The sequence below is a fragment of the Hyla sarda genome, chromosome 3 (genome assembly GCF_029499605.1).
Source record: "Hyla sarda isolate aHylSar1 chromosome 3, aHylSar1.hap1, whole genome shotgun sequence".
NCBI lineage: Eukaryota > Metazoa > Chordata > Amphibia > Anura > Hylidae > Hyla > Hyla sarda.
In genome coordinates, this window is record NC_079191.1 from 344,372,047 (window position 1) to 344,395,725 (window position 23,679).

General features: G+C 42.5%; 1 protein-coding gene across 1 annotated transcript in view; it reads right to left on the minus strand.

The window, feature by feature from the left end:
- Positions 1-208: 208 nt before the first annotated feature.
- The window catches only part of LOC130361062 (uncharacterized), a 30,957-nt gene continuing 7,486 nt past the window's right edge, over positions 209-23,679 (minus strand). Inside the window, exons 3-8 of the mRNA XM_056563624.1 lie at positions 22,423-22,467; positions 20,419-20,515; positions 17,632-17,743; positions 14,629-14,732; positions 8,889-9,021; positions 209-946 (exon numbers count right to left, since the gene is read on the minus strand). Of these exons, the coding sequence (XP_056419599.1) occupies positions 914-946; positions 8,889-9,021; positions 14,629-14,732; positions 17,632-17,743; positions 20,419-20,515; positions 22,423-22,467 (524 nt within the window). The 3' untranslated portion in view covers positions 209-913. The remainder of the gene's footprint in view (positions 947-8,888; positions 9,022-14,628; positions 14,733-17,631; positions 17,744-20,418; positions 20,516-22,422; positions 22,468-23,679) is intronic.

Below are 23,679 nucleotides of genomic sequence, written 5' to 3' on the forward strand. Positions count from 1 at the left end.
GTCACGAACTTCTCGGCTCGGCAGTTGATGACTTATTCTGCATAAATTAGTTAAGCTTTCAGGTGCTCCGGTGGGCTGAAAAAGATGGATACAGTCCTAGGAAAGAGTCTCCTAGGACTGTATCCACCTTTTCCAGCCAACACGAGCACCTGAAAGCTGAACTAATTTATGCAGTAAAATTCATCAACCGCCGAGCCGAGAAGTTTGTGACAAATCGAATTTACTGTAAGTTCGCTCATCTCTACTGTTGAGCAGACTTCCAGGCTCCCCATTTCTTACTCCAAACCATCTTACATTTTTCGTTTTTTCCCCACCTTATTTTCTCTTATCTTTTTAGTCTCTCGATTTCTATACCCCATTCTGCAATACTAGGAGCATTAACAGATATCCATATTCTCATAATTATTAGTCTCCCCAAAATCAATAAGTTTTGAATATGCTTCTTCTTAAACTTGGGCAGCCTGGGAATCGTACCAAACAAAAACACCTCTGGAGACAAGGCCAACCTAATCCCCAATCTTCCCCTTATCTGATTTTGAATACCATCCCAGAAGTTTCTTACTAGCGGACACCCCCATGTCATATGAAGCAGATCCGCCTCTTCCTCCTGGCGCTGAGTTTAATATATAACCAATGCATAAATGTGGGAAAAATACTTTTTTCATTTTAGGGTTTTTATTTTGCCTCAGTAAAATTTTATTTTTTCACACATTAAAATGTCAATATTGCTTAAAAAACACATTTGATATTTGGTAAGTGACTTTAATAACCAACAAATGTGAATATTTACATATTACACTAAGTAATCAGAATGTTAATAAAGATGTAAGTACAATGGAATAGCTGAAGCATGAATCTTCTAACGGAAATGGATTTGCCTTCAGATGTGGAATTATAGTCTTCTGCTTCTTTTTCATAAATCATCTAGTCCAGGGATCCTTTGGAGCTGGAATAGTCAAAAGGTTATGATACTAGATCATTTGGAGCTTAAGGATTAGTTTTGCATATTTCTATACAGTATCCAATGGCATTGTAGAATGCGGTTTTAGAATCCCAAACCTTACACAGTGCAGACCACACCAGATCCAGAATGCTTAGAAAATCTCCTCACCATTGCTACCTTTTTAATGTTAGCTCTCCTAGTTACAGTATTTCCAATGCTCCAAGTCAAAATAGCAGGTTCATAAAGCTTCCTTTACTAGGATATACTATAATATTTTGACCATGGAGCTCCAGCCTCTGGGACCCCCACTGATGCCTAAATGAATGGAACGTATGTCACATGAGCAGTTCTCCCATTTACTTCATGTGCCTCTGTTATCTTGCCCAGATCTGAGGGGGGTAAGAGGCTCCCAGAATACTCACATAGTATATTTAAGGGGTACTCCAGTGGAAAAAAATTTTCAATCAAGAGGTGCCAGAAAGTTAAACAGATTTGTAAATTACTTCTATTACAAAAATCTTTACCCTTCCTGTACTTTTTAGCAGCTTTATGCTACAAAGGAAATGTTGTTATTTTTTAATTTCTTTTTTTTGTCTTGACCACAGTGCTCTCTGCTGACACCTGATGTCTGTATCAGGAACTGTCCAGAGCAGGAGAAAATCCCCATAGCAAACCTATGCTGCTCAGGACAGCTCCTGACACGGGCATCAGGTGTCAGCAGAGAGCACTGTGGACAAGACAAACGCTTTTTTTAAATAACAGAATTTCCTCGGTAGCATACAGCTGCTAAAAAGTACAGGAAGGGTAAAGATTTTGTAATAGAAGTAATTTACAAAGCTGTTTAACTTTCTGGCACCAGTTGACTTATAAAGACCTAAAAAAAAATGTTTTCCTCCTGTGTACCCCTTTAAATAAATCTCTTTAACCTGAGGGGCTTCCCCGGAAAAATTGACATTATGGTAAAAATGTATCCTGTCAAGCCTGTTCAATACAAAATTCAGGATCTGCTTATATACCTTGATATGTTTATTCTCTGTATCTCTTCATGTGTTATAAATAAATTTTTTGTAAATACATAAAATTTTGGAACCGTCAACATTTTTAGGAAATATAATAGTATACGTACGCATGAAATATCACAGAATATATTTTCATCTATTCATAGCTGTATAATTAACTTTGTTTTTTAAAGGGCCCTGCCAAACTTGACATGTGGAGAGGGAAGTGCTCAGTCGCATGCATTTCTGTGCTTACAGTTCTAGCGATCAGTCTGAACAATGATCAGGTAATTAAATACGTCTCTAGGGCATGTCAAATGTTTTTTCAAGTGAAAGGCACAATGTGTATAGTGATAGAAATCTCTGCTTCTTTCTACCCCCATCTTAATCATCATTCTAATAAGGAAGTTGGAGATGCTTACTTTGGACAATTAATAAATCTGTACTTATAGTTTATTGTTCTCAGTGACAGATATAAAACAGCAACCTTGCAAAAATGATAACTTTCAATTTCTGCCAAAAATAAAATGAATGCTAAAAAGCCAAACAAATTCCCTTGATTTGATAGGCTTCATGATTCCTAAAATATATTTGTAAATCACTTAACTAACCCCCCAGAAAAAAAAAAAAATAAAGTCTTTACCACTAGGTATCTCAGTTCCTTGCAAACTGCTGTTCGCTGCCTGGGGAATTCCATCTCTAACAGGAGAGAGACCAAAAAAGAAGACAGGAATTGGGGACATAGTTTAGCTTGTGCTGTGCAGGGTAAAGAGAGAGCCTGCTTGCTTTCCACAATGTGCTTGAAAGGTAAATCAAGGCTTCCATGTCATCTCTGACCAGAGGGCTTTCAGGGGATTAACAACAGCAGTAAGAGAAAAAAAAAAGCATACTTTTTCACCACTCTGAAGGATTAATTTAACAAAACATTGATGGTTTCTAAAAATCTTTTTAAAAGTGCAGGTGCGCTTCAATCAGCAAGCTTTAAATATAATTTCACTTTCTTCATCAGGCATGATATAACAAAATATCCGAAGAAACACTGACAACAGATAGGATATGATTAACCAGCACTATATTTGCTGTATTATTATGTTGTATACCTAATTCTGTACACTAAGGCCCAGATTTATCAAACTGTGTGAGAGAAAAAGTGGAGTGATTTTCCTATAGCAGCCAATCACAGCTCAGATTTCACTTCACCAGAGCTTGTTAGCTGAGCTGTGATTGGTTGCTGTGGGAAATTCACTCCACTTTTTCTCTCGCACAGTTTGATAAATCTCCCATTAAATGTCCTGTTGGGGTCTCTATGTTAACAAATTAAGACAGAAACGAAACACTTTAAAGGACCCACTTTCATTCTATGATTCAGCTCCTGGGCATGCTTCATAGCAGGTGGGTCCCAGCTGCTATCAGCAGCCGGGACCTGTGGCTAATGCTAGTCATCATCAATCACAGCGTCTAAAATGTAATAAATTACATCCCCGCTGCTGTGAGGACAACCGGAGCGCCCTTACCTGCCTCCTCACCATCTGATCGGTTCCCCAATGATCCAGGAAGCCATGGCAGCCTGAAGTGCGGCAATAACACTGATCAATGCTGTGCAATCTAAAGTATGCATGTAATAGTCCCCTATCGGGACTAAAAAAGTCCCAACAAAACAAAACCGTACCAACAAAAACTACAGACTATGGTGCAAAAAACGAGCCCTCATTCAAACCTATGTACAGAAAAATCTAAAAATTTAAATTGGGTATCATTGTATCCATATGGACCTACTGAATAAAGATAATGTGTAATTTTTACTGAAAAGTGCACTGTGTAGAAACAGAAACCCCCAAAAGTTATAAAATCATTCTTTTATCAATTTCGTCCCACAAATATAATTTTTTTTGTTTCATGGTAGATTTTGTGGTGAAATGATTGAGGTAATTACAAAGTACAATTGGTGACACAAAAAAACAAACCCTCATATGGGTCTGTAGTTGGAAAATTGAAAGAGTTATAATTATTAGAAGGTGAGTAGAAAAAATTGAAAGTGCAAAAATTCAAGCATTCTCAAGGGGTTAACACAAGGACAGGTCCCATCACCACACAATAAATTACTTTAAGGCCTCTTTCACACTATGAAATAGTTCCGTTTAGGAACTTCCGTCACCATTTCCGTCACTATATCGGCGAAACCCGGCCGTTACAAAACCCCTGACGGCCGTGACTAAATCGCATTGCAGCCTATGGGGTTTTGTAACTGTCCGTTTGCACCCGTACATGCCCGTAATTCATTACGGGCGTTATACAGTGACAGGACATCGTGGCGGAAAAATTACAGCATGCAATTGCTGCAATGCAATTTAGTCATGGCTGTCAGGGGTTTTGTAACGGCCGGGTTTCGCCGATATAGTGACGGAACTGGTGACGGAAGTTCCTAAACGGAACTATTTCATAGTGTGAAAGAGGCCTAAGGGTACGTTCACACGAGCGGATCCCCAGCATGTATTACGCTGTGGATCCGCTGCTGAAGGACCGCTGTATGCTGCCTTCACAGGTGCCTGCTCGGAGGGACAATCTGCCGATTCGAGCAGTCACACTGCAACGTGCGAGTCGCCGCCTGCATGTGCAGTATACTTGCACATCGTGGCTGCTCTCGGCCTAGCTCAGGGAGCAGGAGGAGCGGCCATGATGTGTGCGAGTACACCGCGCATGCTCAGCTACTCACACATCGCAGCAGTGTGTCTGCACGTAGCAGCGTATTGCCGCTCCAAGCAGGCACATCTAGAGGCATTCTGTAGGGGTCCCTCAGCGGCAGATCGGCAGCGCAAAATGCACTGTGGATCCGCTCGTGAACCTGAACGTACCCTAAGACGTATTTATCTGTCATCAAACATTGTTGCAGCCCAGAACACAATGAAGAATGAAAGTTGCTGTCTTAGGCTTCTTTCACACTACAAAAATACTCAGTTTTAAAGATCCGCACGAAGTTCCGTCTGAAAATCAGCTGTAAAACGTCAGTTACAAAATCATTAACGGCCGTTAGAAAATCCCATTATAGTCTAAGGGATTTTTCTAATAGCCGTTTCAACATGTTATAGCCCCTTATTAATAACTGCCGTTATTTTGTGACAGAAGATAGTAACGGGAGAAATAGTGCATGTATAAATATCATACAAATGATATCATGATAAAACGCCTAAGGAATCTGGTCCAGAGAAAGGAAAAATATCACATCTCTGAACTAACGTCAATTCACACTGCTTGTCTGTTACCAAATTAAAGTGTACCTATCGTTAGCAAAAACTTTTTTTTATAATGTAGATAATACCTTAGGTTATGTTCACACGGCCGTTGTCTTCCATCTCGCTTTTCTTCTGTCACTGCCTCCTAAAAGGACTATACTACTAACAGATGCAAAAGGAAGCCATTTAGTGGCATCCTTTTGAATACGTTTTTCATCTGTTCGTATGAAAAGTCAGCTGCCTACAGACTCCAGCAGCTGGGACTACTACTACTCCCATCATAGAACAGACTTGTTTCCATGATGGGAGTAGTAGTTCCCCAGCTGCGGGAGTCTGCCAGTGGCTAAGGAGACTACGTTAGTGTCTGTTCCATGTTTAGGATAGTAGTACAGGGGCTGAGGGATTGATCGCACCGAGTCTCACTTCTGAGACTCGATGCGATCAGAAGTTATTAAACAGGGGAGCAGGCGGCATGCTCCACTCCCCTGCGATATACAGTGCACTTTTACTTTCATTTTTAAATTACCTGCCGGGAGCCAGGCAGGGCTCCCAGCGGGGTTTTTGAAGTGCAACTGTCATGAGTTTTTAGCCCCCCCAGGCTACTACAATGTTGTTACAGATGTCCATAACGTAAGTGTAACCATACCTTTTTTTGCTTTTCCTCCTTCTTTTATAACTTGTAAAATACATTTATCCATCCATCAGGCACAGTTGGATAGGCGTGGCTTGGCACTGCTGCCACGCCTATCCTCTCCTTTCAACGCTGGGTTCGCTGTGTAGTAAGACATAGTACATGCACAGCGCACGTGCCCCTCCTAACGTGCAATGTCAGTGAGCGCTCACTCCCGCTGCCTATGCGCTCACTGTGCAGGTGCAGCACTAGAGCAAGGGATGGGCGCATGCGCTGCGTCTTACTACACAGCGGTCCCAGCACTGAAAGGAGAGGATAGGCGTGGCGGCGGTGGGGCTTTGCAAACCCCAAGCCACGCCTATCCGACTGTGCCTGATGAATGTATTTTATAAGTTATAAAAGAAGGAGGAAAAGCGATAAAGGCATGGTTACACTCACGCTATGGACATCTGTAACAACATTGTAGTAGTCTGGGGGGCAAAAAACTCATGACAGATGCGCTTTAAACTTATAGGGGTAGATTTCTCAAAACCTGTGCAGAGGAAAAGTCCAGTTGCCCATAGCAACCAATCAGATTGCTTGTTTCATTTTTCACAGGCCTTTCTAAAAATGAAAGAAGCAAGCTAATTGGTTGCTATGGGCAACTGGGCAACTTTTCCTCTGCACAGGTTTTGATAAATCTCCCCCATAGTGTGCATAATGGCCATATAATCATATTCCCCCTACTTTTGTATAATCTTTTTATTCCCTCCATGTATATTTTGTTCCCCCATGTATATATTGTATTATAAATTATTCACCTGCTGCCCGGTCTTCTAGCGCTATCACAACAGGGACATGTTAGTCGATTCCCGCAGCTCACCTCCATACCTTGACAGAGATGAGCAGCCAGTAATGGAGGGACCACTCTCCCCTGTGCACTGCTTCATTCATTCACCGCCGTTGGTTCCCAACATGTCCCCGCTGCTGCCCTGCTTCAAGCGTACCCGACGGAGATGAGCAATGGGGAATAGACTTAGATGTCCCCACTGTGCGGTCAGATTGCGCTTGGAGCAGGGCAGCAGCGGTGACATGTCAGGAACCGGCGGCAGCAGTGAATGAATGAAGCAGCGCACAGGGGGGACAGGTTCCTCCATTCCTGGCTGCTACGGAGATGAGCGGTGGGAATGGGCTGACATGTCCCTGCTGTGCGCTGTGATAGCGCTAGAAGACCGGGCAGCAGGGGAATCATTTATAATACAATCATTTACTGTATAATACAATATATACATATATATATATACAAGTCGGGGGAATATGATTATATGGTCATTATGCACACTATAAGTTTAAAAACCCCACCGGGAGCCCTGAATAACTCCTCGGTGCCGGACATTCAGGGCTCCCAGCAGGGAATTTAAAAATGAAAGTAAAAGTACACCGTACATCGCAGGGGAACGGAGCATGCTGCCTGCTCCTGTTTAATAACTTCTGATTGCAACGGGTCTCAGAAGTGAGACCAGGTGCGATCAATCCCTCAGCCCCTGTACTACTACCCCCAACATGGAACAGACTCTGTTCCATGATGGGGGGTAGTAGTACAAATACTCATCCGTTTGCCATACACTTCAATGTTAAATTTATAATATTAATTTCTATTCCATTATTTTTGAGGAGAGAAAAAATACTGCATGCACCATCTTTTCCCTCGTAAAAAAAAATGGAACAGGAAGCAAACGGGTGCAAAAAGGTGATAAAGGATTTTTTTTTAAATTCCATTGACATCAATGCCATTATTTTACAGCCATTTGCAACCCCTTTGAAAAATTATCAAACGGATTGATAACTGGCATTTATTAATGGCGCAGACGGTCGTGTGAACGAGCCCTAATACATATACTAATAAATTATATGTACAGTATATTTGTAATATACATTGGTTAAAAATGTGTATTTTTTTTTTTGGGGGGGGGTGGTAATTTTGTTCCTGCAGCTATTGCCTGTGTGTCTCTGTGAGGAGACCAAATACAGGAAGTTTGGGCTCTGTGCAGACTCCAAAGTTGTCAGTCATCATGCTGTGTGAGTCGGTGTACAGAGTCCTGCTTTCATCATTGCACAGAGCCCCGCTTGTCCACCCTCACTTCCTGTATTTGACCTCCTCACAGAGATACACCTGCAATAGCTGCAGGGACAAATATATACAGAATTTTTAACCAATATATATATAAAATGTTACGCCGAGCGCTCCGGGTCCCCGCTCCTCCCTGGAGCGCTCGCAGCGTTCTCCTGTTCGCAGCGCCCCGGTCAGACCCGCTGACCAGGAGCGCTGCAATAATGTCCCTAGCCGTGATGCGATCCGCGATGCGGGACGCACCCGCTCGCGATTCGCATTCCGGCCCGCTTACCAGACTCGTTCCTCATCTGTGCTGTCCCGGCGCGCGCGGCCCCGCTCCCTAGGGCGCGCGCGCCGGCTCTCTGCGATTTAAAGGGCCGGTGCACCACTGATTGGCGCCTGGTTCTAATTAGTGTGTTCACCTGTACACTTCCCCATATAACCTCACTTCCCCTTCCCTTCCTTGCCGGATCTTGTTGCCATTGTGCCAGTGAAAGCGTTGTGTGTCCCAAGCCAGTGTTCCAGACCTCTTGCCATTGCCCTTGACTACGATCCTTGCTGCCTGCCCTGACCTTCTGCTACGTCCGACCTTGCTCTTGCCTAACGCCTTGTACCGTGCCTATCTCAGCAGTCAGAGAGGTTGAGCCGTTGCCGGTGGATACGACCTGGTTGTTACCGCCGCTGCAAGACCATCCCGCTGTGCGGCGGGCTCTGGTGAATACAGTAGCAACTTAGAACCGGTCCGCCGGCACGGTCCACGCCAATCCCTCTCTGACACAGAGGATCCACCTCCAGCCTGCCGAATCCTGACAAAAAATATACATAAAATGTTATTTTCTATGTTATAAATAGTTAACGACAGGTACGCATATGTATTTATCCTCTAAGGCTTTTTGTTCTGAATCTGTGAGAAAGGCTCCTATATAAAAAAAAAAAAAAATCTCCAATGCAGATGTCAAGATGGTCCAACACTGTAATTTTTAAAGTAGTATACCTCAAGATCCCCAAGATATTCCGACTTTAGCACTTTTAATGCCAATTGAGCAGCATACTTCTTTGCTTCTTTCTTGTTGTTTCCTGTCGCTTCTGGAAATTTCCTTTGACCAATTAATGCATGGCAGAAAAATCTACAAAACAAGAATGTGTTTAAACACAGATAGTCCAACATTTTATTGAACAGGGCAAAATGCACAAATGACAAAAAATGTCATAAAAATAATACATGTAAGTGTGTTTGTGTTAAAGTAATGATGTTGTAAGGGGTTACAAGATTAGAGCGAAAACTGTACAATGGAATGGAGGATCTAGTACTCTGCCACTGCTAGCCTGGACACTAGATGACATTGTAAACTCCACTCCCTCCAGCGCAAACTACAAGTGCTTGGTATCCTTGATATAACCAGGTAGTTAGGGGATCAAAGGTTGGAGAAGACTGTCCACCCAAGCTCACAGGCTCTCACTAAAGCTAGGTTCACACGGCCGTTTGCATCCGACCCGTTAAGGGTCTGATCGCCTTTTTTTTTTTCTTTTCTTGAGCCGATCGGACCCCGAAACGGGTAAGATGCAAACGGCACCCATTCACGTGCACGCGGTCCGTGGGTGATCTGGTAATTTTACAGGAATTTAGCGGGAAAAAAAAAATACTGCTAAGGCTGCATTCACATCTCGTTTTTGACATGCGGGTGCCGGATCCGACTGGGGGAGGGGAAAACCGGGCGCTCCCGTACCCCAGCCAGATCAGCCCGTAACTCCATTTACGTTAATGAGCTGACCGGAGTCAAACGGTGACTCCGGTCGGCTCATTTTTGACCCGTATGCGGTTTCCTGACCGGACCTTAAACCATAGTATACTACGGTTTTAGGTCCGGTCCAAAACCGGATACGGGTCAAAACTGAGCCAACTGGAGTCACCGTTTGACTCCGGTCGGCTCATTAAAGTAAATGGAGTCACGGGCTGATCCGGCTGGGGTACGGGAGCGCCCAGTTTTCCCCTCCCCCAGCCGGATCCGGCACCTGTATGTAAAAAACGAAATGTGAATGCAGCCTTACACTGTTTTTTTTTCTTCACTAAGCTTGAAAGAACTGCCAACAGAGCTCCACCTAACTGAGCTTGATGGCAGTGTGAACGAGGCCTGAAGGAGCTTATCCCGGCCACGATGGCCTGACGGGGTGGGGGAGGGGGGTATTGACTCTGTTAGTTTAAATAGTCCTGTAAATCTTGTATGCACTCGGCCTGCTTAATATCCATAATCAAGGCTTCCTGCTTGTCCAGGTTCTCCTGGATTTCATGGTCCAATTCCATAAACATGGAATGACCCTTAAACAGTGATACACTCTCCTCCTGTAATGTAATAATGTTCATTTGAATTTTTTTTATGTGTCCACTAGATTTTACTTGTTGTGATGTCATGTACCATGTGACCTATAGTACTGCTATAAATTCAACCTTTGTGGTCATTTCTAATGCTATGACTAAGGGTCTTGCATGATCCGAATTGCGTCGACGTTTGTCCTTTGCTTGGGATGTGATTTTACTGATCTGTATAAAGAGTTCCTGTTTTGCACCTAAAGATGCTGGACTTTAAGTTTTCTTCTATTGTACCACGTGGCAAGGAACGCTGCTGGCTGGTCAGGGAGCAGGTATAACAGTTTGGCGTGTGAGAGTTGTCAGTGCATTTTCTTCAATGTTCATTTGAATGTTTCTTTGTCTATGGGTCTATTAGAATAGCTTCCCACTCATTTTCAAATTCATCTGTGTAGATTGTTGATGGAAACTTGCGAATCCTTAGCCTTTATATATTATCCGGCAAGTACTTTTGTAGGGTAGAAATGTCCCATGTATGTCTAGACTCCTGGACAAGAGCAGTTTCCAACTGAGACATATTGATGTGTAAGTCCACTAATTCCTGATTGTCTTGGCTGGCAGTATTAAGAAACTGATATTTTGTTAGCACAAGCCTTCCGATCTTCCACCTATTATAAACATACACTTGTAGGAATCGTTCCTTGCGTTGTTATGGTGGACATCTTGATGGAAGACACGGGACTTGGTATTTCACCCCGGGGGAAGTGTGGAAATACCAAATGTAGTATTAAAGGAGTACTCCGGTGAAAACCTTTTTTTTTTTTTTTTTTTTTTTTTTTTAATAAACTGGTGCCAGAAAGTTAAACAGATTTGTAAATTACTTCTATTAAAATTTTTTAATCCTTCCTGTACTTATTAGCTGCTGAATACTACTGTGGAAATTATTTTCCGTTTGAAACACAGAGCTGTCTGCTGACATCATGAGCACAGTGCTCTCTGCTGACATCTCTGTTCATTTTAGGAACTGTCCAGAGTAAAAGGAAATCCCCATAGCAAACATATGCTGTTCTGGACAGTTCCTAAAATGGACAGAGATGTCAGCAGAGAGCACTGTGCTCGTGATGTCAGCAGTCAGCTCTGTGTTTCAAAAAGAAAATAATTTCCGCTGTAGTATTCAGCAGCTAATAAGAACAGGAAGGATTAAGATTTTTTAATAGAAGTAATTTACAAATCTATGGAGGTATATAAACATAATTTATATAAAATCAGTCCTCAAGGTACAATTGAAAAATAGGTGAAATAAGAGTTGGTCCAGTAAAAGTTAGTATATGGTATTTATTAGATACAACAATTAATTAAACTATATATGTATAATAAAGGACAACCTATAAAGCCCCAGCAGGGCCCTTGCATGGGGTATAGGGGTCCAAAAGAATAATAAAAATGGTAATAAAATGGTAATAAAAATTATAAAAAATGTAGGGGTATGCTGTATATTGAAACAATTATTAATAGTCTCTAGTATAGATGAAATTCATTCCGTTGAAGCACTTATTAGTCAATTTGTTACAGTTCAATCAAAATTTTTTTGAATGTTCAGCGTTGAAGTGAAAGTATACTGTGATAATATGGTAGGTTGTCACAGTTCATTCATAAATTGAGGATACAAAGTTGTTGTAATGATGCAGTGTAACAATATTGACACAGTTCATGTGGCAATATACTAATATTATCACAGCTCAGTCGTCGGTAGGTGATGCAAAGTTATTGTAGAAGAGCGCTGCACTGAGATATCGTCTGAACGGCTGTTTATGATAGGGTTCGGTGCACAGCACCACTCACCGGTTCCTAGGGGAACAGGACAGGATAGGCTGGCACGGCTGGGTAGTCGGCGCAAATGGGTAAGTGCCTGTCCGGCAGTTGGGTGGCTGAGTCCTGGGCTGGCACGGCTGGCATCCGGCCTATTGAAGTAGATGTCCTGGACTCTGATTTGCCGCTGGGTGTTCTGTAGCTGGTTGCGGGAGTGGTGATCTGTGATGGCGTCCTCGTGTCTGAACAGAGCGCTGACTGCGCGCGTGATGCGGTGGTCACCGAACAAAGGGCATCCAGCAGTTGCAAATGCCGGAATGGCAAATTGATACTGAATGTCGATATACAGTATATTATAGAATAGCTATACGCGTTTCAAGGCCTCGGGCCTTTTCTTCAGTAGCAATGGGGTTCCCCCATGCACAAACATGTACTGGACGATCCTGTTCTTCGATAAGCAAGTGAAGTATGACCAAGTATGCCATAAGAAGAGCTGCAAGTATAATTTACTCATGTTTACATTCTCCATTTTAACCCATTCATGGCCAAAGGTGTGTGGGGCCTTTTTGACCCCTGCAACATTTTGGTGGTGTTTGATTTTTGATTGCTTTCTTGTCCACCTCAATTTAGGGATTTCTAATTATTTAAATTGGAGCAGATATCTAATTATTTTCTAGCTTTTACATACAATTTTTCCAGATTTTTTATGTTTAGATTTAATACTGTTTATTCATTTAAAGAGTACCTGTCATAAAGTTGATAGATATTTTTATCCTCCAAGTTCATCCTCTGCTTTTAATTGTAATACTTTTTAGTTTTCTACCTTGATATTGAGCGTTCCCCAGCAGGTATGACATCATCTGAAGCCCTGCAGGGGAGAACTTCCTCCCTCACTCTGCTACACACTGCAGATTGGCTGAGACCGCACACACACACCCCTCAGCTCTCAGTACTGAACTCTACAGTGTGCTCAGATCTGCTCAGCAGCTTGCATAGGGAGCAGAAATATTTAGCACTATCTTAAGCACATTATTCAGAACTTTGCACTGAAGGCATCATGACTCAATATTCAGCTCCATACACTCTATACACTGAGCTGAGGTTCCCCTTGCTGCATTTCCTGACTTTTGTCTCTGCCAGGTTGCTGCAGGGGAAAATCTGCTAGCAGGACTGCAGGTAGGACCAGAAAGAGGACCCTTGGGGGCCAAACCTTTAGGGGTTAATTTAACACATTTATAGTGTATTAAAAAAGTAATTCACATAGGCTAATCTATAATATATTACATTTCGTTCATTAACCCAAAAAAAAAAAATCTAGTTCTATCCACTATACAATGTACATTGCTATAGCAGTGTGTGTGTGTGTATATGTATATATATATATATATATATATATATATATATATATATATTGTGAGAAGGTGAAAGGGGCCATCGTGGATGGTCGGTATGTGTCACCGAGGTTCCTGGCCTCGGTGGAGTAAGAGCCGGTAATTTTCCAGTGTCTGCGCTGCAGATTGAAGACTGACACTACAGTTATAGTATAGCTGTAAAGTTAACCGGGACGGCTCTTACTGGGAATGGCCAAGTGTGGGGTGGGGGCCATTCCCCACAATCCAGGTCCCCTTTTGTTGGCCTTAAAGGCAGCTTGCTCCACCAGCTGGAGGGGATTGTGTTTTTTGTAGCTTACTTTGTGTGAGTGGTGAGTTTAAGTCCTCCATGCCCTGGCTCTAGTCTGAAAGCTGGTGAGAAATCTGCCTGGAGGCCTGGAAAAGACATTGTAATTGCCGCATGGTATGGACTCTGGTGTGAACCAATACCTAAGGGAACGCAGGTGTTTGTTGTTTTTTCCTTTTACTGCACTAAGACTGTTTTGTTATTGCCAAGTGTGAATAAAGCACGGCACTTTGATTTAAAAATCCTGATTCCTTTCCTCTATAACTGCAACCACACCTGCCTGCAAGAGCGAGTCATCACATTATACAGTATATATATATATATATATATATATGTATATATATATATATGTATATATATATATATATATATATATATATGCCCTATTTTAGCTTTAAATGCAATACCCTTCCTTAGGTTAAGGCGCAACCTCTGTACATAGGTGATAATCATAACGTATAGAATATATTTAGTAAAAACACAGAAACAGATGGGGCTGGGCAAGAAAAACCTAAAATCAATGGCTGGGAATGATTGTTGGTGCAAAGTATATACTGCATGACAAGAACATTATATGTCTAAGTACCTTATGCCCATGCAAATGTATTTGTGTCATGCAGGATGTCAGAAATTTGTACTTGATAAGAGCACAGGGAACAGGTTTTTTTGATCGTCCGTCATAGTACATAATTTGTCTCTCTGTGGTACAGTCCCATCTTATGCTATGTGGTCAAGTGCGTGCAGGGCTGTCAAACCTAGTTATGTTTATTAACAGGCTGCAGGCACAAGGACCATCTTTGTAGCCTGTTAATAAACACAGAGAGGTCACATTTAATTTTTCAGAATATTTGAAAGAAATCATGTTGTCCAATGATTGGATAAAATCAGAAGGATGTAGAATTTAAGTCAAGAAAGGTATTCTTAAATATTATTTGTCACTTACTCTGGCATGTGAGAAGGTCCTCTGCGCATATCCACAAAACTAAAATCCAAGCATTTATTTCTCTGGCAAAAATCATTGAACAGTCCAACATAATTTACATCAGACTAAATGAAAAAATAAATACAATTATTTCTGGATAGTTCTATAGTAAAAATACATTGAAGAATAACTACAGTATACTGTTGTGGTAGCGTTCACCCCCAGTAGCCATTTGCATGTTCATTACGGGGGCGGGCCAGATGGGGAATATGAAGGAGGCAGGGGAGCTTGGTCAGCTGGCTCCCTGCTTCCATTGTGCAGAAATGCACAATAGGAAGAGAAGATTAACCTGCCATAACTCTACAAATACTCACCAAATTAAAGTAAGTGACAACTTTATTTTATTTTTTAATTTTTTAAAGCGGTTCACCTGCACTATAACCCAGTATATATTGGGTTTAGTGCGGGTGAACAGCCTGTTTCTCTTTTTAAGCTATGGCAGCTCTGCAGACTCCTCTTTGTATGGGGCCATCAGGGGCTTATAACTGCTGAGAGACTTTCTTTAAGTCGAAAAGTTTAGCATATAGAAAAACTGCAGAAAATACATCAAACAGAAAAAACCCAAATATTTTGCATAAAAAAATTGTCTTATTTAAAGTTCCACCCCTGTTAGTAATGCCAGATTAAGTTAGAGGTGTCTGCCCCTCAATCAATCAGGCACTTCTGTGGCTGCCTGTGTGGCATCCTTAGATATGTATGTCAGCTCCAACCTGACTTAGATTGCCACTTGAAATTATGCCAGTTACTGGTGTAAATAATAATAAATGCTTCCCCTGCCCCCTTTGCTGGCAAGCCCAGAGCACTTTTTTTAAAGTGTGGGGTGCGGCGTAAATGGACACAGAAGTTGCACATTTTTGCACAAGCAAATCTCCCCCATAATCTTCAAAGTAGCATCTGCCTGCAAGAATTAACACCATGAAAAAAATGAGTGATTTTTGAATGATAGATTGTTCAGCTCATCCCCTTGCCTCCTCTTTGTCCCGGACTGGGATACTCCAATCTCCCCTTGAATCCACAACAGTGAAAGAGTAGTCCAGCACAGATTTAATGCATAAATTCTTTATTCACAAGACACGGACATGTACAAAGGTGACGTGTTTCGGCCGCGTTAAGGCTGCATACAGCGGTCAAAATGTCGTCAACTTTGTACATGTCCGTGTCTTGTGAATAAATAATCTATGCATCAAATCTGCGCTGGACTACTCTTTCGTTGTTGTGGATTCAAGGTGAGATTGGAGTTTCCCAGTCTGGGACACAGAGGAGGCCAGGGGATGAGCTGAACAATCTATCATTCAAATATCCCTCATTTTTTTCATGGCGTTCAAAGGTGACGTGTTTCTGGCGCATTAAGGCTACGTACGGTGGTCGAAACGCGTCACCTTTGTACATGTCCGTGTCTTGTGGATAAAGAATTTATGCATCAAATCTGCGCTGGACTACTCTTTCATTGTTCTAGGCACGAGTAATGTCATCATCATGCGCCAGAGCACAGACCCAATGAGAAGTGGGGAGAAGAGGCCACGCTGTGGACTGCGCAGAAGCCAGGTGAGTATCTTTGTTTTTTTTTATTTTTATTATTACATCACCGATACTATTACCTAACCAATTACTATGACCTAAAAGGGGCTGCTCCTCTTACTACTACCACCTAAGCGGATCTGCTACTCTTACTACTACCACCTAAAGGGGCTGCTGCTATGCTTTTACTACCTAGAGGGGACTGCTGCTGCATTTACTACACAAAAGGGGCTGTTGCTGCTTTCACTACCTATAGGAGGATGCTGCTGCTGTTTTTACTACCTAAATGGGGCTGCTGCTGCTTTTACTACCCAAAAGGGGCTGTTGCTTCTTTTACTACCCAATGGGGGCTGCTGTTGCTGCTTTTATTACCTAAAGGGGGCTGCTGCTGCATTTAGTACCTAAAGGGCGCTGCTGCTGCTTTTACTACCTAAAGGGGGCTGCTGTCGTTGCTTTTACTACCTAAAGGGGGGCTGCTGTTGTTGCTTTTACTACCTAAAGGGACTGCTGCTGCTTTTACTACCTAAAGGGGGCTGCTGCTTTTACTACCTAAAGGGGGCTGCTGCTTTTACTACCTAAAGGGGGCTGCTGCTTTTACTACCTAAAGGGGGCTGCTGTTGTTGCTTTTAATACCTAAAGGGACTGCTGCTGCTTTTACTACCTTAAGGGGGCTGCTTCTGCTACTTTTACTACCTAAAGGAGGCTGCTGCTGCTGCTTTTACTACCTAAAGGGGGCCGCTGTTGTTGCTTTTACTACCTAAAGGGACTGCTGCTTTTACTACCTAAAGGGGCTGCTGCTGCTTTTACTACCCAAAGGGGGCTGCTGCTGCTTTTACTACCTAAAGGGGGCTGCTGCTGCTTTTACTACCTAACGGGGCTACTGCTGCTTTTACTACATAAAGGAGGCTTCTGCTTTTACTACCTAAAGGAGGCTGTTGCTGCTTTTACTATCTAAAGGGGGCTGCTGCTGCTTTTACGGCCTAAAGGGGGCAGCTTCTGCTGCTACTTTTACTACCTAAAGGGGGCCGCTGCTGCTTTTACTACCTAAAGGGGGCCACTACTGCTTTTTTACTACCTTAAGGGGGCAGCTGTTGCTGCTTTTACTACCTAAAGGGGACTGCTATTAGTACCTAAAGTAGGCCACTGCTACTATGGTAATGAGGGAGGGGATCGAACCAGAGTGAAGGTCTTCTGTGTGTTTCTTTGTAAGGGATGCCTTGTGTTTAGAGAGTTTGTGGGGTAGGCTAGAGTTTGAAACTATTTTTATATATCATTTTCTTTTTCTTTTTTTAATAAGGTCTATCCTATGGATAGGGGATAGGTTTTATTTCCCTGGAGTACCCCGTTAAGTTCGAAATTGGTCTGGTCGTTAGGGGCATTAGGGGTTAATAATATTCTGTTGCGCTAATTCCTGACTCACGTTTTTTCTAAGGCCTCAGAACTCACCGCTTGCAGAGAGAGAAAAGCCCTTTTGCATGCAAGGTTCTCAGCCGCCCTTTTAGTTCTGTCATGTCCTTCTCCACATTTTTTTTCATTTACAAACACACAGGCAGTAAATCTAAAAGTAAATAAATAAACATTGTTTTTTGTTTTCAAAACAACAGTGAATTAAACCTAAAATACACTAAACAAGTTATGTACATAGACTTATTTGTATACCTTAAAGCGTACCTATCATAGTTCCAAAAAAAAAAAAAAAAAAAAAAGCCATATGTTACCCGAACCCTAATCCTGATCGTGTACATATATGTTTTATGTCTCTAGGATCTTTATTTCCAGAGATACAAGCATTTATCTTTTGCTCAGTAACTTTTTCAGTGTGCAGACTGGAGGGGGCGTGTCTGTGTCTCCCTCACTGTGTCTGCTCTGAGTCAGGAGTGAGCCTGGGCTGTCAGCCAACTCTACTCTGTAACCCTTTCCTCTCTGCTTTCATGCTGTACATGTTACACAGAGGAAGATGCTTGGAGCTTGCCTGCAATATTCCTAAGACATCATGGCGAGTTCATAACAGGATAAAATGTATAAAGATAAGAATAGATCTTTATAAAATTAGTGCAAGGATTTTATAGATAAAAGTACAGCATTTTTATGAATACGTTTTCTGTCTGTTTTATCTTTTCCTAGTAAAATTAGATGCTAATGAACATAGCTGTCACTGGCTGGCACTGGAGTTCCCCCACAATAGGGACAGGCACCGGAGTTCCCCCACAGTAGCACAGTTTACCCACATTAGGTAGCAGTTCCCCCACATTAGCATAGTTTCCCCCACATTAGGTTGCAGGTCCCCCCACATTAGGTTGCAGGTCCCCCAACATTGGGTTGCAGGTCCCCCACATTGGGTTGCAGGTCCCCCACATTGGGTTGCAGGCCCCCCACATTAGGTTGCAGGCCCTCACATTAGGTTGCAGGTCCCCCACATTAGGTAGCAGGTCCCCCACATTAGGTTGCAGGTCCCCCACATTAACATAGTTTCCCCCACATTATGTTGCAGGTCCCCCAACATTGGGTTGCAGGTTCCCCACATTGGGTTGCAGGTCCCCCACATTGGGTTGCAGGCCCCCCCACATTAGGTTGCAGGTCCCCCCACATTAGGTTGCAGGTCCCCCCATATTAGGTTGCAGGCCCCCCACATTAGGTTGCAGACCCCCCACATTAGGTTACAGTTCCCCCACCCCCCTAACACACACAGAGACACACATACATACAGACACACACATATATACATACAGACACATATATTTTTATATTGCAAAAAGCCATCATATGATTAGTTCTGTAACATATAAAAAGTTTTCAACAATGACAGTGCCTCTTTAAACATTAAGGTACACAAATACTGTAAGTCTAATGACTTTATAGAATTTTTCTGTGAGTCACTTAGATTCATTCTGTCTAATAATACTTCACAATATAACAACAAATGATACCTTCAAAAGCAGGGGACTGCAATGGGGTCCCCCTGTATCTTGTGTTTATACTAATGCATTTTTACCGGTGCTGGAAAGCAACTTCGTCTTCACCTCCAAAAATCCCTACGTCAGACATATTAAATAATTTTTAAGGTTTGTCAACGATATTTTTAACATTTTTATAACATTTTTGATAAACGTGAAGACGAATTTGCAAGGTTTGTACAACTTGAATTCAATTAAATGGGTATTCCGGGCAAAAACATCTTATTCCCTATCGAAAGGATAGGGGATAAGATGTCTGATCAGCCCCCCCCCCCCCCCCCCGCGATCTCCCTGCTGCAGCTGCGTCTGAAGTTTCAGAATCCTCCGGGCTTTCAATAGAAATGAATGGAGGGGGCGTGGCGTGACGTCAGGTCCCCGTCTTGGAAGCCCTGCGGTTTCCGAAGCTTCAGACGCAGCTACGCATAGAACGCGGGCTGCTGCAGGGAGATCGCGGGGGTCCCGCCGGGCCCCCCTCCCGCGATCAGACATTTTATCCCCTATCTTTTCGATAGGGGACAAGATGTTTTTGCCCAGAATACCCCTTTAACAATGTTAACACAATGATTACTTACCAATTTGATGGAACTAAACTCAAAGTTTTTAGATGCTATGGTAATAGCCTCTGAAAACACTCTAATAACTACATCTTTTCGTAAAACTACTTCCAAAAATGCATTACTTCATTTCCAAAGTTCTCACTCTATGCACACTTAAAAGAGTCAGTTCATCTCAGATTAAAAAGAATTAATAATGATCAATAAAATTATTTGGATGAGGCAAAAGATTTTACCAACAGACTGACAGAAACGAGTGACAGAAGCTTTTGAAAAAGTAGAAATGAAAACTAGAAAAGAATTGCTGAACGAAAATAAAAGTAAAGGTCCTGAACAAAACAAACATTAACATTTCATTAACATTTGTGCATAAAATCATTTAAATAAACATCCTCTTAGACATTTGAAACCTGCTGCCTGTGTGAATACTGTCATTGCCGACCCCACCGTGTGAGCTGTTCCCTACACACCACTGAGTCGCAACACTAAAATTGAACAGATACACGTGCTGTATGCTAATGTATGTTGGGCACTAATGGGACCGTGCTATTCACACACTAGCAGTGCCGGACTTGTGTTCTTTGGAAGAGTGTGACATTTAACAAGTTGTATGATGAACAAAAATTTTTGAACAAAGATTACCTGAAACTAAGAGAAAACTAAGGATAACTGGTCTGAACTACCCACACAGCTCCTGAAAGAACAAAGTAGAGATTCCTCAGTACCTTGGATCATGAGATGGTCCTGTCCCGGAGTTATTAAAGCGATAGGTCAGCCCAGACGAGGTACAGTGTTTTATAAGTTTTCCTTTATAGTTCTGCTCTGCCATAATAAAAAATTGAAGAAAAATGAAAAATTTTGAAGGAAAAAAAAAAACATTAACAGCGTACATCTATTGAAGTGCTTATAGCTAACATACACTGGTGCTGTACTGCGGGCCGGTCTCATTTATTATAACAATGTTATGTGTCTGATCCCCCGTGATTAAGTGTTGTGTTGGAACATGCTCTATTCATAGTCTATGAGAGAGCCAGAGATACATGATCACTGAAATATAGATGAGCAAGAAGAGGCCGGAATGTAATCACTAGCTGGCCAGATTTGGGTTCAAAGGGGTTATCCAGCAGTTTTGGGGGGTTCAAAACTATGTCCGTTCTGTAGTAGATAACAAAACAAACCTTTTCTCAACACCTGCTCTACTGCGATGACTCAGGTGTCCTGTTCAGGGCCCCGCAGATTGTTTTATTGAGCAGCAACCTGACGAGTAGGGCCCAGGAAGAACCCGGGTCCAGTGTGTGACACTTTCGCTTAGGGAATTGCTGGCCACAGAGATGTCCCACCTTGACTACCAATTCTCTGAGAGGCATTGTCACTCACAGGGCCTGGGTGCTTCCTGACGCCAACAGTAACGCTGCAGCTCAGAAAGAGGATGGCTGAGGAGCACAGAGAAGGACACTGGAGGCATCATGGGAGCACAGGAGGTAAGTAAAGGTTTGTTTTGTTATATACTACACCAGAGCTTTCCAAACTGGGTGCTGCAACACACTAGTGTGTCAATGCTCACCCCCAGGTGTGTCGAGGCACCATCTAGTCCCGCATCAGTAGCCACCGCCAGTTACTGTTCTAAAGCAGCCATGGCCCAGGCTTCTGATCTTGAGCAGGCCTTTAAACAGTGAGCTGAGCTGTGGTGGCTGCCGGGACTGCTGAGTGAACCGCTGATGACACGCCGAGGAGCCATGCAGGAGACTGCACACAGAAGAAAGCTCAAACGCCACCTGAACCTGAGCCTGCAGGAATGCTCCCAGACACAGGCAAGGTAAAATAAAAATAAAACAGGGGAGACAGGAATAATGTGGCACATACACTGATAAAGGAGGAATTGAAATGGCACGGGGGGGGGGGGATATAGAGGGGGAATGATATGGCACAGGGGGTGATAAAGAGGGGAATAAAGTGGCACATGGGGGAGGAAGGGGGGAGAAATGAAATGACACAGATCGGGTTCAAGCGGGTGGAGAATGAAGTTACACAGGGGGTTCAAGGGGAAAATAGAGTGGCACAGGGGGTGGTCAAGAGGCAGGATGAAATGGTACAAGGGAAGATCAAGGGGAGACTAAATGGCTCAAGGAGTGATGAAGGGGAAATAAAGTGGCACAGAGGTGATAAATTAGGGGATGAAATGGCACAGGGGCTTAGCAGCCACATTTGTAATGCTGAAACTGGTATCACGTCATGTGTTGTAGGATGCACAACATTATACGTGCAATTTGTGGTATGGCGAGGGGTGTGTCACCAAACTTTGGATGGCTAAAAAGGGTGAAGAGTTTAAAAAGCTTTGCTCTAGTGGCTGCTTAATCTATTGTGGTGGTATGCATCTATATTTATTGCAACACTTCTATGTTTGCTGTTTTCATGTAAGATGCTACCCCACTAATAGTCAATGGTAGATTTGCTATTCCCACTTCATTCTTATCTATATGTGCATTTTTGTGCCATGATATTGTTCTCATGCTTTATAAATGTATTTTTTGTACTAATTACATTTGATTATATTTTGGTCTCCTTTTTGGTGGTTATGCGTCTCTTCAACCCTTTTTTTTTAAGTAACAGTGCCCATTTAAGTAGCTACAAATATCACTCAACACTGCTCCCTAAATCACAGCCACTTCTCTCAGCAAACATTTCAGGCACAATTCTTTACATTCTATATGTGTCTGAATAACAATCACCTTGGCTGGTTTGTTCTTTTTTTTCCAGTGGAAGTTTTACAGGGGCTGGGGAAAAAAAAAGCAAGATTCATGCATTACTAGTTATGGAAACTTAAAAACGTTTTCCTTTGTCAGTGTAACAGTTGCTCACAATGGTGGACATAACCTTCAAACGGTTAAAAAAATAATTAAAAAGGTAAACAAAAAAGTGTACAAAGAGTGTAAATACAGATTGGATCCTTCTAATTTTTTAAAAGACAAAGGCGTTTTCTGCTGTCCCCAAGTCCATGCGTCTGCTGTGCAATGTTTAAGTACATGTTCTGATCTGTGTGTATATATTGCATTATTTATGTCTTCTGTATATGGCAGTATTGTTTATTTATATATACAATACCCCATACAGTATGGTGTTATTAATGTATACTGTACATGACATTGTTCCATATATGCAGTTTATGGAAATTTAATTTGTGTGTACTGCAGTATTATTTATAGTTACTAAATATAACAATATTTATATTTATAGATCATTTTTTTACAGGATATATGCATTATATGGCAGTACTCTTTATTAATCGTTCACTCTCAAAGACAAACTGTCATGGTACCTCTGGCTGCTAGCATACAGGTCACTTTAATTACGGTACCCACTCCTTCGGCCCTACTTCTCAGAAATCCCGGTCACAGGTGCTCACATAGTAAGATAGCACATAATTCACACAGCATATAGATAGCATGAAGCACAAAGCACTCACCAGGCATCTTCTGTTCAATCAGGGCTTGCCACTGCACCTGCCCGCTCTCCTGCTGCTGTACTGCACCATGAAATAAAGATTTCTTACTGATTGAACAGAAGATGCCTGGTGAATGCTTTGTGCTATCTATATGCTGTGTGAACTGTGTAAACTCTGTTGTTACACAGTGCACTCCGGCCGCAAGCTCTGGCCGTGAGCGCAGTGTCCCTGGTCCCCATCTGCCGGCGGGGCTGGGATTCGCATCGCGAGACGCGCCCGCATGTGAATCCCAGCCCGTCACTCAGCACGCTCCGCTGTCCCTCTGTCTCATCTCTGGAGCACGTGTCCCCGTCTCCTAGGGCATGCGCGTGCCGGAGCTATGAAATTTAAAGGGCCAGTTTGCAACTGACACCACATTATATATCTCTGCACCCCCCACAATTCCCTGCCGGATCTTCAGTGCCCCTAGCCAGAGATAAAGTGTTCCCTATTGCCTGTTTGTCATTCCCGTGTATCCAGACCTTCCGCTACGTTACTAGATTCC